General features: G+C 41.6%; 1 protein-coding gene across 4 annotated transcripts in view; it reads right to left on the reverse strand.

The window, feature by feature from the left end:
• Nucleotides 1-326: 326 nt before the first annotated feature.
• Nucleotides 327-14,556, reverse strand: part of PELI1 (pellino E3 ubiquitin protein ligase 1) — a 44,092-nt gene continuing 29,862 nt past the window's right edge. For 3 of the 4 annotated variants that reach the window (XM_048935998.1, XM_048935996.1, XM_048935999.1), the window contains 6 exons: nt 9,253-9,397; nt 8,675-8,804; nt 6,172-6,273; nt 4,034-4,231; nt 3,736-3,924; nt 327-2,818 (listed from right to left, as the gene is read on the reverse strand). In XM_048935998.1, the coding sequence (XP_048791955.1) occupies nt 2,219-2,818; nt 3,736-3,924; nt 4,034-4,231; nt 6,172-6,273; nt 8,675-8,804; nt 9,253-9,323 (1,290 nt within the window). In that variant the 5' untranslated portion in view covers nt 9,324-9,397 and the 3' untranslated portion in view covers nt 327-2,218. The remainder of the gene's footprint in view (nt 2,819-3,735; nt 3,925-4,033; nt 4,232-6,171; nt 6,274-8,674; nt 8,805-9,252; nt 9,398-14,556) is intronic. The other variant, XM_048935997.1, reaches the window with a different exon arrangement.

A 14,556-nucleotide genomic window follows, 5' to 3' on the forward strand; every position in this document is an offset into this window, starting at 1 on the left:
TGGACAATGAAATCAAGAGCTCCTGAAGTTTTCTGAGAGTCCAGCCACTTGCTTGGCATTTTTGCTTGCATTTTGTTAATTTCAAGTCACTCAGAGTAAGAGATCATTTACCCGCCTTTTGAACAATGACCTTGCCTTTGTTAATGTAGGGTTAAACATGAAGCTGAAAAGTGAGATCTGAAGGGAGCCTTTCCAAACCATGACGAACATTTAAACTCTTCAGTTGTTTTTTTCAGTCTTAACCTACACGTGCAGAACACAACAGAAGTCATCTCTAGACACCCTCCCCATTTCCTGGAAGCAAAGCAACAGATAATCCCAAGATCTCTATTTTTGAAAAGAGTTTACTCACATAGTTTGAATAAATTAATTTGCAAATAAAAATTAAACTACAGTATAACATAGTTTGAATAAGATGATTAGAACAACTACAATACAGGGGGTTTCTTGCTGCATAAGTTTCATTACTTAATGCATATAATCTGGAGAATGTCAAAATCAGTTATATTTCTATGAAAAGGGAGTAACAGCAGTTACATGTACATGACAACTAACTGAACTTATAATACAAGTTTCCTGACACATGCATTTCCTGAGTGAACCAAACAATATATATAATTTCTTTTTAAAAAAAATGAAGAAACAATTGACAGTCGAAAGCAAATATTTCATGACATCTAAGCAACATACACCTCTTTTTAAACCAAAAAGTTTAGAACAGCTTTGAAAGGGAAAATTAAAGCAAGGTATAAAGTATGGAGATTTGCTACCGTCAATTATACAGTACATATGAAAAAAAACAACAAAAGGTTGGCCTAAAAAAAAAGTCAGTTTGTGTATTTGCCATTAAACATGGTGGGTTAGCAGCAAAGCTGGATGTAGTGCACTGGCCTTTCCTGGCGAATACAGAATGGAAATGAAGGTTAGGGTAAGGAGAGCACAGAGACCACGACCTAGAGCCCACCACAGTGTGAACAGATCTTATGCAGATCCACAGCAAAGCCTATGAGGCCAGTCCCAGTGCAAGCTCTTCCCTACCAGATTGCCAACTGGGTCAAATGCACGAAGACGCCAGGATGCAGCACACATCCAGCAGGTACCAGGCTTCTCTTTTGTTCCACGTGTGGCCTAGATGAGTACCTGCACCCAGCTCCTCAGAGCAGCATATAGGCAAGCACACGATACCGGTGGCTCCCACATGCACAGCTGCAAGGAGCCAGACAAAAGGCAGAATGTGTGACTGACAGAACCTTTCTCGAGCAGAGACTGTGGCCCACTCACAAACTGCTCCCCACATCACATGTGGCATGGGCACATGCACTTTTCACCTCCCCAAACAGCAAGAAACAAAATGAGCCTGATCTTTCAGGTTTGTTAAAGTTCAACATTGGAAAAACCCCTCAGAAATGTCACTAATGCTAAATAAAGACATGTTAGCATGAAGGGAGGAAAAATCCTTAATCTAGACTAAGTTGCATATTCAAAGAGTCTGGTAAATATCTTTCTCATAACCAGATCTTAAGTACAGTCCTACCAAAAAGACGTTTTAAGAAGTCCTTCTTAGCTACCTTTCACGTGGTTAAAGCACATCTTGACGCCATCATAAATTGCATTAGCTTTGTTCGAAAAGTATTTTAACTATTCTAAGAACTCAGTACTGCAGATTAAAAAAGATTTTTCTACCATTTCCACCTCACCTCCTTCTCCATCCAGAACTATTCTACACATCCAATTGCTGGATGTAACTCACTATGACCACGCTACTCTACACATTCTATGCATTTTCAATAATAAAGATAAATAGAAAAGAGTTAATATACACGTTATATTTTACAATGTTTGCATCCAAGCTGTAAACTACTGCTCTTTGAACTGTTTACCCTCCATATACAAAAAGAATGGAAACAAATTTCAAATACTGTGGGGGCATTTGATTCAAAACCATTAAACGAAAGGCATTTCAATTCACTCCGCAATACTTCCTTCACCTCCTCAGGAAGCAGTTAACTAAACAAGCAGGACTTCTCTCTTACCCCTGTTTCTTCCATTTGCAGACCTTTCTCAATAGAGAGGGATTTAGCTGTCATAACAGAAAAAAAAACCAAAATTCTTCATCTTAATGCAAACCAGCAAAGCCCAGAGAATACGAAAAACGGTTGATTTAAAAATCAGAATCGCTTAGCTTATCAGTTTACTGCAGTCCTCGGATATACGTGTGTTAGTCAAGAGGTCCTTGGAAAATGAGTCTGATGTAACCTTGCTCACCAGCCAGCTGATGCGCACAGAAGGGACAGGCTGCATGAAAAGTGTGAGTACCATGAGGAAGAGGGATTTGGGACCAATAAGCAGTTGTCTTTTCTGAGCACACGTGGCCGCATGGGCTGAACGCGTGAGTTGGAGGTCCCGCATCCACATAAAATCCCGCTTCACATCCGAGCCACAGAGGCACGTAAGGGCCCACAGAGCGGCACATGGGACACTCCCGATCCTTGCCGTCTCTCTCCTCCTTGTTTCCCCAGTTGTGATAGCCGTGCACGTGGCCGCAGTTCAGGTACACCCACGGCTGCTTCTCGTCTACAACATCTTTTCTCTTCATGCTGGGAAATGCCAAGGTGTTAAAGCCCACCGGACACTGGGGCCTCGCCGCATTGATCTCCTGCCTCAGCGCCTCCAGGTGCTTGACGGTGGGAGTGCGCGAAAGCCCTTCTGCAGTGCGCCACAGCAACGTTGCTCCACACAGGTCGATCAGAGAGCCATCCTGCAGCTGGTTTGTCTCATTTTCAACCTTGTGATGGACAGAGGAAGAGAAAGGTGCCACCTAGCATTATTTGAAGAGTAACAAGGCACTTTCATTACACAGCTTTACCTGGAAGATCCAGATAAAGTTTCAAGCAACTAATAAGTGCCCTATGCAAGACTTCCACAGAACCCAGTGCCACTTCCTCCTCTTTCTAAGGAAAACTTCTTAAGAGATTAAGGTGTACGTTAAAAAATTACGTGGAGTCCTCCATTGTATTTTAGACTGCTTCATTCACACATGGTGAAGCGGCTTGTGCTATCAAGGGGAATGGAAGGCCAGTTGGACTAGGTGATCTTGTAGGTCCTTTCCAACAATGTGATTCTGTGCCTTTACACAAGACTTTGCTCTCCCCAAGAAAAATAAGCTGCCAGCATTCCTAGTTAAATGCACCAATAAAGTATTCATGCACATTTATTTTTGCTAAGAGACTCAAGTCATACCAAAATTAATCACCTCCTAAAAGTGTCACCACCAGTGCTTTGGAAGCAAAGAGGAAGGTAAAAAAATGCAAACAAAGAAATGAATATCCAGGTACAGAGAACACGTGTTAATAAATATTCTTTTCTATTCTTTAAGAAGGGAAACATAGGAAACTTCAAAGCGTGAACACAAAAGGAAGAATCGGGAAAATGCTCTTTAAAACATGAACAGGATTATCACATCTTGCAGAAGGGCACACTCGAGTGCCAACTCATCTGGGGAGAATAGTCTCGATCTGTAGTTTAGTACTATTTCTGAGACAGATTTAGTTTTCCAGGTCAAGCAAGAACCTTTCATGTGTGAACAGAGGAAGACATAAGTCAATGCAGCTTATTGCACAGGTGACAAATGCACTGAATTAGGCAGATTCTGGCTTCTATTTAGGCCCAAACTGTATCACTTGTGCCTGTGCCCATCTTAAACATGCTACATAAAACGCTGGTCTCCGCTCTTACCATTTTCCCCCTCTGCTGAGCTGATCTGGTTTCACGGAGGCTGAACACATTCCCACACACAGATATCTCTCTCCATACTCCTGGCTTGGAGTCTTCTGTAAATCCATTACGTGGATGCATAACAAGAACTCCATTTGTGGTTAGTCCATCCATTTGCCCATCTGAAGTCTTCCACTTCGCAGCCTTCTCCTAAGAGAAACAACCTCAATGAGAACTTCTAATTTGGCTGAAGTAGAGACTCAAATTAGATCAAAAATAAGCCTGCACTGATTTGGGAGAACAAAAAGAATTCCCTTACCCCAAGAAAGATGTTCTTCGAGGAGTCAAATCCTGCAGCATATATTCTTGCTGTAAAAGGAGGGTTACGTTCACATATGATTCTGCAGGCAAATCTTGATATAGTGCTTTGCACAGACTGCGTATCTGAATTACTCTGACTTCCAGGAACCGTATCTGTCACAACGAAGTCTATAGGGCTCTCTGTTGATCTACCAATCTGCAAAAAGGGATAAAAAAAAAAGCTGTTTAGAAGTTTGCCTTTAGACCTAGTAATGTTCAAGCCCAAAACAATTTAGAAGTGATTTTAAAAAATCATAGCATTCCAATTTGAAGCACTTAGGTCCATCAATTTGAGATTAGTTTTCTGAAGCCTAATCTGAATTATTTTCTCTATCTTCATGTGATCAAAGTTATTCCAAAGGTTGAGTACAGCCAAATGAAGGAAGGAGGAAAAAAAAAGATGTAATTAAGCTAATACTGAGATAATTTCCCATTGAAAGTCTCCTCAGAGAAGTTAAAACTCAGGTCACCTGGATCAGCTGCAGCAGCAGCTGAACAGCTGGGACAAAGCAGTCAAATGGAAAAGTGGTATTCAGACACTTTGCATGCCCAGAGTATTCTGAGCAATGCCATACTAGGTAGAGGTACAGGTGTAAGAAAACTGTCTGGAGATTGCATGAGCTGAAACTGCAGCTCCAGTGAGGTACTAAGCAGCAGCACATCTGTCAGGAAAGACCAGGTACAAGATGGTTGTGGCTGGAGCAGCGTGATGCTACATTAATATTAACACAACAGGGATACAACATCTGACCGCAGCCTGATTTCTTCTAAGACGATGGTCTTAGAAACAGCAGGCTGCAGAGTAGTTGCGCCCTCTTTTCTAGTTGTATGGAAGAAAATTACATTTGCAGTCTCACACGCTTTTACCAATTTTGACACAGTTGCATGTTTTTGACTGCTTTTTCGTCCTTTCCTCTTTACAAAACAGAGAAGTTATATCCCAACCCCAAACATCCCCATAGCCAGGTTTTAAGCCCACTTGTACATTATTACCTTTCACTCACTTTCAGAGCTCTCAAGCCTCTTAAAACATAGCTGGTTATATTAAGACTGATTAACTGCTAGGCAGCAGACAAAGAGCCTGAGGTAGTTTTTGGTGAAGGCTAGAGAGCTTTCATGAGACTGAAACTGCTTTGTCAGAATATGTTTTTCTTTTTTTTCTTTCCCTTAGACAGGATAACCCAACAGTACACAAAGATCACCACTGGCAATTTAAGAGCAGAATACATGCCATAGCATGCCTGAACAGAGAACATTTAAACTACAGCTTATGCTGCAGTTAGTTTGTTACAGCCCTTTTGCTGTTGGAGATACTTGCAGTTGCACACAGCTTCCTCACCACATACCAGCACCTCCTACTTTCTTAGATTCTGCAATGTCGTCACAGTTAAATGCTGTGACAGCAGAACTCCTTGCCTTACATTAAGTACAACGAAAATCAATGCGCTATCAGTCCAGGAATTAGAAGAAACAAAACAAAATCTGAAACAAAACCCTTTTGAGAAAAACAGGAAATAATAAGATATGAGTGAACACAGCTGCAAACGTTGTTTGTGGTTCAATGTCATACACACAGGAAACTCCTACAAAGTTATTCTAAACTAATAGTACACTAGAATTGGGCCTTTCTCAACATTTCCCACCATTTAAACTTATTTCTAGGGTTGTGTTAGAAGTTTCTCCTGTATTTTTACACTGCATTTCTTCCACCCTCTTACTGGCTGATCCCAAATCCATTCATGAATGCTGGAAGCAAAGTTCCAAGTGCTTCAGAGAACTGTGCACTTTACTCTTAAGCTGTGTCTCATCCCTCCTCACAAAATTAAGTGACTGAGTGGCAGTCAACAGCAAAACCATAATTCTGTGCATTAGTTGCAAAAACAGATTTGGCCTCTGACCAAGTAAACCTAAAAGAGATGCACACGTACAGAGCCTCGTATATGTGATGGCCTTGGGAATGAACAGAATTAAACATCTCTGAAGAATAAAGCGCCAAAAGTAACAGCTTCACATCTGAGAGGAAAAGCATGTTGAGATAATGTCTCACTGGAACCAGCACAGGTGAGAATACGTGCAGGTATCACTTAATTCACGTACCTGGAACATATCTGTGTTGCTGTCATGGGTATATTCAACTACTACTGTCTGGGCCCGAGACAAAGTGTAAGATATGCTGTGTTGGTCCTTATTGCTTATTGCCTGTGGAAAGAAAAGACAAGTTACTGCGCTAGTGAACAACAAATCTACTACATACAGCAGCAACATAGCCAGGCTCTTTTCTGCTCAATGAACACATTAAGTGTGATGCTCATTAGTGACACACCTGTAGTTAGACTTGACAAAAACCAGTCCTCACCATTAAAAAAAAGCTGTAGGATTGATTCAGCAACAGACCAAACTGGTCTCTTTACCACACGCTGCCACAAAATAAATGTAATCAGGACGGATTATTAGTCATGCTTAATATTAAAGCACAGCTGGCTTTGGCACAAAGAACAGAACTGAGTGCAAAGGCTGAAACTGGATTCAGCCGGAACTTCTCAACAGCAAAGTGATAAAAACTTACAGAATTCATTATAAAAAATATACATATATATCTGAGTTCATATTAAAATCACTGATGATTAATAAACCACATGAACAAAGAAGTTACAAGCAGTGCTATCAATTCTTACCCAGTTTACACTTTGCTGTAGCAAAGTAACCTAGGCTTCAGCGAGTTTAGATTTTCATTCTAGAGATTTATGCAGTGCTTCATAAGCAAAACTAAAACTATCTGAACAAACAAACTTCTGTGAAGTGCTTCCAGATAGCACTTATTACTTGAAGACCATAAACAATCAGCATAGTATTAAACTAGGAATCAATATTTCTAAGCACTGAATTATTTTCAGAATCAAATATTTAACTGTACTGAATTTGTCCAAGGGCCTGATTTTGAACATACTGAATATCTCTAAATAACTAAGAATGTTTATGCATTCTTGAACTCCACTGGTATTAGTGGAAGCAATCTGCTTCTTACTGAACATAATTGCAATACACTTGAAACACCACAATAAAGTAGTATTTCATGGTAATACCTTACCTATAATAGCCTGAGTTTTGACATGAAGTACAATTCAACTTCAGGACTTAGGCCATTTCTTCACTGCTTCTTAAAGGGAACTCTGAACTTGGTTACCAGCCACAAAAAATGTGCCCTGCCAAACCACCTCATCTCAGGGAACTCCTCCCCACTGGACTGAGTAGGAAGTACAAACACAGCTTTGATCAAGGATCATTTCAAAATCAGCTTCATACAAAGCAAGCTTAGCCCTAAAGCATGAATGAGTGCAAACACAGGAAATTTGAAACAAATGTCTGTAGCAAATTTGGAGGGAAAACAAAATAAAAGGTTTTACACGACAGGACTGGGCCTTGAGTGTTCGTGTTTCAAAAACAAGCATTTTTCATTCTGGGTATGTCAAAGACTGTGCATGGCTTCTTGCTAAACCTGACAGGTACCAGAAATCCTTGAATAAACATGAATCATTCTTTTCACAGTCAGAACTTCATGCTTTTTTTATTTCATCTCAGCATGGATTTCACTTGGAATTCTTTAGACAGCACCAGCAGAAACAAGACTTAATCACACAACTCCCAGAATCCTTTCAAGTGGAAAGGACCCTTAGAGGCCATCTAGTCCAACACCCCTGCAATGAACAGGGACTCTTACAGCTCAGATGCTCAGAGACCTGTCCAGCCTGACCTCAAAGGTCTCCAGGGACAGGACACCACCACCTCCCTGGGCAACCCATGTCAGTGCCTCACTATCCTTACTGTAAAAAACTTCCTTACATCTAATTTGTACCTCCCCTCTTTTAGTTTGAAATCATTTCCCCTTGTCCTATCACTGCTAAAGAGTCTGTTGCCTGTTGACCAATACAAAAGTGTTGTTGGATATCTCAGCTTTCTTCTTGTTCACTGTTAATAGCCTGCCTCTGTTGCCCATTAGAGAGGAAATACCCTCCTGAACTTTCCTTTTCCAGTTTACATACCTATAGAAGCCTTTCTTATCCTTTGTTGCACCCCTTGCCAAGTCCAGTTCCAGTTGCACTTTGGTGTTCCTGACACCAACCCTATACATACAACCTAGCAGTATCCCTATACTCCTCCTAGGTTACCTGTCCTGCCTCCACTGCTTGTGCATTTTCTTCTTGCTCTCCAGTTTGATGACGTCACAGTTCAGTCATGCTGGCCTATTGCCTTCCTTTTCTGCCTTCCTACACCCAGTGATAGAAAGCTCTTATGCATACAGGAAAGCTTCCTTTAAGATCTGACTGGTCTGTTTCACTCCCTTACCCTTAAGAACTGATTCCCAGGGAGTTTTGTTAACTAAATCCTTGAAGAAATAGAATTTGGCTTTCCTAAAATTAAGCATCCTGATTTTACTCTTTGCCTGCCTGATATCCCGAGAGTAAATTTCACCACTGCATGGTCACTACAGTCCAGGCAGCCCCCTGTCCTGATGTCACCAATCAGCTCACTTGCATTGGTGAGCAACTGGTCCAGCACTGCATCCCCCTGGTGGGGCTATTACTTGGCTAATCAAGCTTACCTTTGCTGCTTGAGGGGTACAGGCAATATGCACAGTGCTAGGTTTCACCCCGTTTGCTTTGGGCCTTTTAAATAAAGCAAATCTACTTTTTCTTCTTCCTCTATCTCCATTTGGGAGTGACCCATTGTACCTATAAAAGAAAGGACAGAAAAATAATGAAGTCCATATTTCTGTACAACTTCAAGAGGTGCAGACCTACATAAAATTTCATTCTAAACACAAAGTCTTCTTAACTAGTACAATATTAAAAAGGTACAGATCTCCAATTAGTTACACGTATTTAAATCTGATAATAGGTAACTGAAGTACTGAAACATGCCTACAGAACTACAGCACATGCACCCAAAGACTGCAGAGCAAGGAATACTCTCTAGGATTCATCTCAGAGCTACTATCAACAAGTAGAAAGGATTCATTTCAATGCTTGCTAGATAAAATATGAAAGGAGTTCAAGACACAGTATGAAAGTGAGAGGTAGCATGATAACATCACCTCTCTCAGCAACCTGCAGATAACTGCTTTAAGCATGCTCTGAAATTCTACCTTCATTCTCACTTCCAGCAAACATAAACACTTACCCCAAAACGATCAATTCACCATACTTCACTGGTGCTTTTGATGGATGATTTTCTTGATCAGGAGAAAACATGAGCTTAGCTAGTGACTTCTTCTCAAACTTCAGGTCACTGATCAAGAGTTGTGGCACACTTTTTTCATTATTTCCTGTAAAAATAAAGAAAACGAAGTGTAAGAGACTCAAATCCATCAATTACACCAACCTGCACACTTATTTTTGGTCCTCCTGATACAGTAGGTACATTATTTTGCACCTGGTGCTTTCCCATGTTTTGGCTCTGCTTGAAATAACTTTAAAAAGATCACACGTAGATACATCAATTCAGGCTGTGCTGCCTGCAACAATTACATGAGCAGATGAGTGTTTTTAGAAAATTCCCATTCAGCCTTGATAAAAAACACTGTTTCCATTTACGCTTTATTCTAGTAAAATTTTAGTATAAATTGTATATAGCTTCACTGAGCATGCTTTGTTCAGCTATCAAGAAGCAGAATCTGATAAGGATCAAATTGAAAGGAAAAACAAGACTGGTGCATTAACCAAAGAGCTTCAAGTTCTCATGGAAACTATCTGATTCAGAGCTTTCAAAAAAAGTTCTGGGTAGGCAGATTGGAGAAAGTTGTCATACAACTACATATCGAGTCTACCATATGAATTTGGGGTGTGCAATGTGACCTGTGCCTGAGCAGAGAGAGAAGTGATGCAAACAGCTGTTTGAAACAAATCTCCAGTAAAAATTATGAGCAATTCTTTATGAGAGTGGTTTCCTGGAGTGCACTTTTTGGTCCTATTTCGTTTTCAGGATCACTGCATACTACCATTCTTTACACCTTCTCACTAGTAACATTTCCAGACCCTGACCCAACTCCTACAAAGAGGAGGATGCTCCAGAGGAAGCGTACTATCACAGCACTTGTTTCATATCAAATAAAGCCGACAGCAGCCCGTTTGAAGCTTTCACTTAAAAGAAATAAGACTATTCCCTTGGTACTTCCAGACCAAGCTTTTTTACGGACTCATAAAACCATTAAGCTTTTTAGTTCTGCACTTTTGGTTATGAACGGATTGTTAATATTCTGCCTTCCATTCAAGCAAACATTTTTGGCCCACACGACATTTCTCATATCCTGTCATCCACTTTAATCGTGACAATGATGTTGTATTTCTGCTTTCTTCTGCCTGGAAGTAGATGTCATGCAGAAAAGACACCACTGTGTCATTCTACCCTCCACCATATGCCCTAATAGAGAAGAAAACATGACCATCCTGCTCACATTTGTTCAGCACCTGGAACAAAGACACCTTCACTGACCCATCTCTACCCTCAGTTCTCTTTGCTCCACCGTGCAGGAGCCTGGCCTTCAGTGGCCCTTCTCGAGCTAGCACCTCCTCATTCAGCACAGACAGACCGACCCCCTACTTGCAACCAGCCACAATGTTATCTCAGAAATCAGTATGTTCCTTAATGCCCCCTTGAATGCTATCCCATGTACTCAGGAGGGCTACACACATCTTACTGTTCTCCCAACTTCTGGCTGTGTTCTGCAGTCATTGCAGCAGAAGACTAAACCGAAACCTTTCATCTACCTTTATTCTTTTTTCCTCCATCTTTTTTCTCCTTGCTCTCAGCCTGGGTACTCTGGACTATGCAGTACTTGAAACTATAAGTTAAATAAAGCCTTCGTTTAGCACACACGTAACGTTAGCACAATCCTGACCCACTGCTAGATGTACAAGTGCATCCTACTAAACCTGATCTGTACAGCACTACCACACAGCATGTCTCCTGCCTGCTCTCCCGTATTTTCATTTTGTAATAAGCAGCATGTATTTTCATCAAATATTTCTACTTAAGTCAGTAGAAATCTATATCCTTATGTTCATATACAGATAATTTTTTGTGAAGTATTTGTACCATCAAATTCAGTATTTCAGCATTTGTTTTGCTTTAAAGTTTCCTTGCATTAGAGTTACTCATGTTGTCTTCAAAACCCAGTTTCTAATGATTTCATCTCCTCCCTAAACAATTAACCTGTTTTCCTCTTGAATCTTCACACCAGTCTTTTGCACTCACTTCAATCTTCTCCACATAGAAGTAATTTCAACTTGGTCATCACATATTCACATGCAGCACTTCACATCTCTTTGCTAAAGCACGCAGTGTCTGTCCTTTGAATTAACATTTAACAACTGAGAAGAACCACTATGAAATCTGTAATGCCATCTACTAGCAAGCAGCACAGTAAATGCCACAAAAAAAAGACAGAAAAGGACTTGAGTAGTACCCATCCTCCTCTACATTCAGGAAAAAGAGCTCATCAATTCACACAGAGAAAGGGAGGAAGCAAGTAGTAAAAATAATGTTAGTCTCTAACACTAGTGCAAAAAACTTCCCCAGCTGAGTGAACAACTTCATGGAAAGCTAAAGAAACAAAAGGCATCTCCAAGTCAGGCAGCTTCTGAGTCTTGGTAAAAGTAATTGCACATGAACAATTAAGGGAGACTCTACTTGAAAGCACCACCCAAATTGGTGGCCAGTGACCTCTTCTTAAGAGCTGACAGAGCAGAAATCAAAAAGGGAGAGAAGCTCACGTGCCTGCTTTAGCTGTGCAACAAGTCTTAATACAAGAAAGCATCAAGCATCTGACACTCAGCTCCTTCCTTTGTTGTTGTTTCACATTTAAATAAACCCAAGCAGGTTTATTCCAGGAGCAGCACAGACAGCAGAAACCCACTTCTCATTTGACTCAATGAAGGTCCCAGAAATGTAATTCCAGAGCTCCAAATGATACAACAGCTTGCTTCCACATTTTTCAAAAACATGGCCTGAATGCTAGAACTTGATTTTTTTCTCAAGTATGTCAGAACCTCCACAGGCTGCACAAGTCGCTCTTCTAACTACTACCACAGTAACTTCAGGCACATACCAAATTCAGAACCCCTTAGCAATTCCATGCAATGCAAAAGCTACTTCTCACACTGTATGATCTGCCCAATGCACTGTGCTCACAACAAAGACATTTTTTCCTCCTGGAAATAATAAATGCTGATCAAGTTCTTCCTATGAGGTTCACAAAACTACTCCAGTTGCAACTCATTTGCTCGATTGGGCCACAGGATAACCACCCCAGTCCTGAAACAGAGAAGGCCTGTGGATCTTTTAAAGCTGGATACAGCATACAGGAACTTACAGAACAGAATGCTCTTGAGCTGCCCGGAAGAAATCACTAAGTTTTACAGTAATGGGTCTTTTGGTCTTACAGAATGACCTGCCCGGCTTTTATTTCTAGAATACTACATCAGACTTCATGGAAGTGCTATGAAAAGCTAATTAAATACATCAAAAAGTCAACCTGGTGCTGTAGTATCCAAGAACAACTGAGCAACTGGCTGCGTGAACTGAAGACAAGCAAGTTAGCTTTTTGCCATGACCTTTAATTTGGAAGTGGTGTATCTGCCCATCAGTGGATTTGTCATCGCTGGGACAGTCCCAGAACAAGAGACTACTTTAAAACTCCTTCAACATCCTTGAACACAGTCCTCCACTATAAAATTAAAGAGAATTTGTGAGTAAAGTAACTTTCACACACAATCAGAAAAGGCACTACTACTTGAATTGGTAAGAGGTGCTGCTCAGCAAGCACATCTTTGCTGTTAGCACAAAAACATGATGAGTACCAGTTAGCATCTTTCAGTCTTAAAGCAGGAAAACAGAAGAGGAAGACCTCATAAACAACACTTTGTTGTTCTTAAAACTGGTTTCTCTGCAGCCAGGAGAAAGACTGTGGAAGGTAACTTGCACAACATTGCCATGCATGGCATGAGGCATTGGAACAGCTTGCCCAGAGAAGCTGTGGATGCCCCCTCCCTGCAGCTGCTAAAGGCTATGTTAGATGGCTGGCAACCCTGCCCACAGCAGGGAGTTAGAACTAGATGATCTTTACGGGCCGTTCCAACCCAAGCCACTCTATGATTGTCATCCTACGGGTAGCTGTTTTGAGGGAGTGGAAAGAGTTGACATCTAAACTGAAAACATACTTTGAATTTGGTTTAGGAACGGAAACCCAGTTTCCTACCAACCTTTTTGTTCTTAAATACTCACTTGAGTCACACAGGGCAAAGGCTGCTATTGCAGAAAGCAAGCCACATACTTCTGACAACATTTGTATAGAAGGAAAAGCCTTATCATTGTCCTCTGTCCTGTAACATTCAAAAACCAGTCTCTGAATCTGGAGACAGACCTAGCAAGCCATGTGCTGCTGCAGCATGTAATAATGAACAGGCTCAGACTCACTAAGCACTGCAAATCTAACATGCCTTCAGCCACTTAGAGACATACATACATCAGTTCAAGTCCAACTGAACATCAGGATCTGTGCCAGGAATGTCAGGGTTGTGGTCAACAGCTCTTTGTCCAGGTGTCGAGGCACAAGTCCTTCAGCAGTCCATCTTGGGACTGGCACTCTTTAACTTCCTTATCACTGACAGACGATGGGATTGAGTGCATCCTCAGCAAGTTTGCTGATGACACCAAGCTGAGCAGTGCAGTTGACACAACAGAAGGAAGGGATGCCACAGACTTGAGAAGTGGGCCCATGTGAACCTAATAATGTTCAACAAGGCCAAGTGCAAGGTGTTGTACTTGGGTTGGGGCAGTGCATACAGACTGGGAAAAGAACTCACTGAGAAGAGTCCTACAGAGAAGGACTTGAGGGTCCTGGTCAATGAAAAGTTGGATATGAACAGCAGTGTGAACCTGAACTTGAGAACCAGAAGGCCAACAGCATCCTGGGCTGCATCAACGGAGGGTGGCAGCAAGGTGAGGGAGGGGACTGTCTCCCTCTGCTCCATCCTTATGAGGACCCACCTGCAGTACTGCATCCAAGCCTGAGGCCCCAGGTACAGGAAAGATGTAGAGTTGTGGGAGCAGGACCAGAGGAGGGCCACAAAGTTGCTCAGAGGGCTGGAGAACCACTCCTAAGAAGACAGGCTGAGGGAGCTGAACTTATTCAGCCCGGAGGAGGCTCTGGAGAGACCTCACTGCATTCTCCAAGTACTTGAAAGGAGCTTATTAGCAGGAGGGAAACTGATTTGTTACATGGTCTGATAGCAATAGGAAAAGTGGGGAACGGCTTTAAAGTAAGAGGAGAAACGTAGGTTAAATGTTCAGAAGAAATTCCCTACACAGAATGTGGTGAGGCATATCATGCAGAGAAGCTGTGGATGCCCCCCCGACCCCTGAAGGTGTTTGAGGCCACGTTGGATGGGACCATGGGCAGCTTGACCTGCCTCAGCAGGTGGGCTG

The sequence above is a fragment of the Lagopus muta genome, chromosome 2, assembly GCF_023343835.1.
Source record: "Lagopus muta isolate bLagMut1 chromosome 2, bLagMut1 primary, whole genome shotgun sequence".
In the NCBI taxonomy this organism is placed as follows: Eukaryota; Metazoa; Chordata; class Aves; order Galliformes; family Phasianidae; genus Lagopus; species Lagopus muta.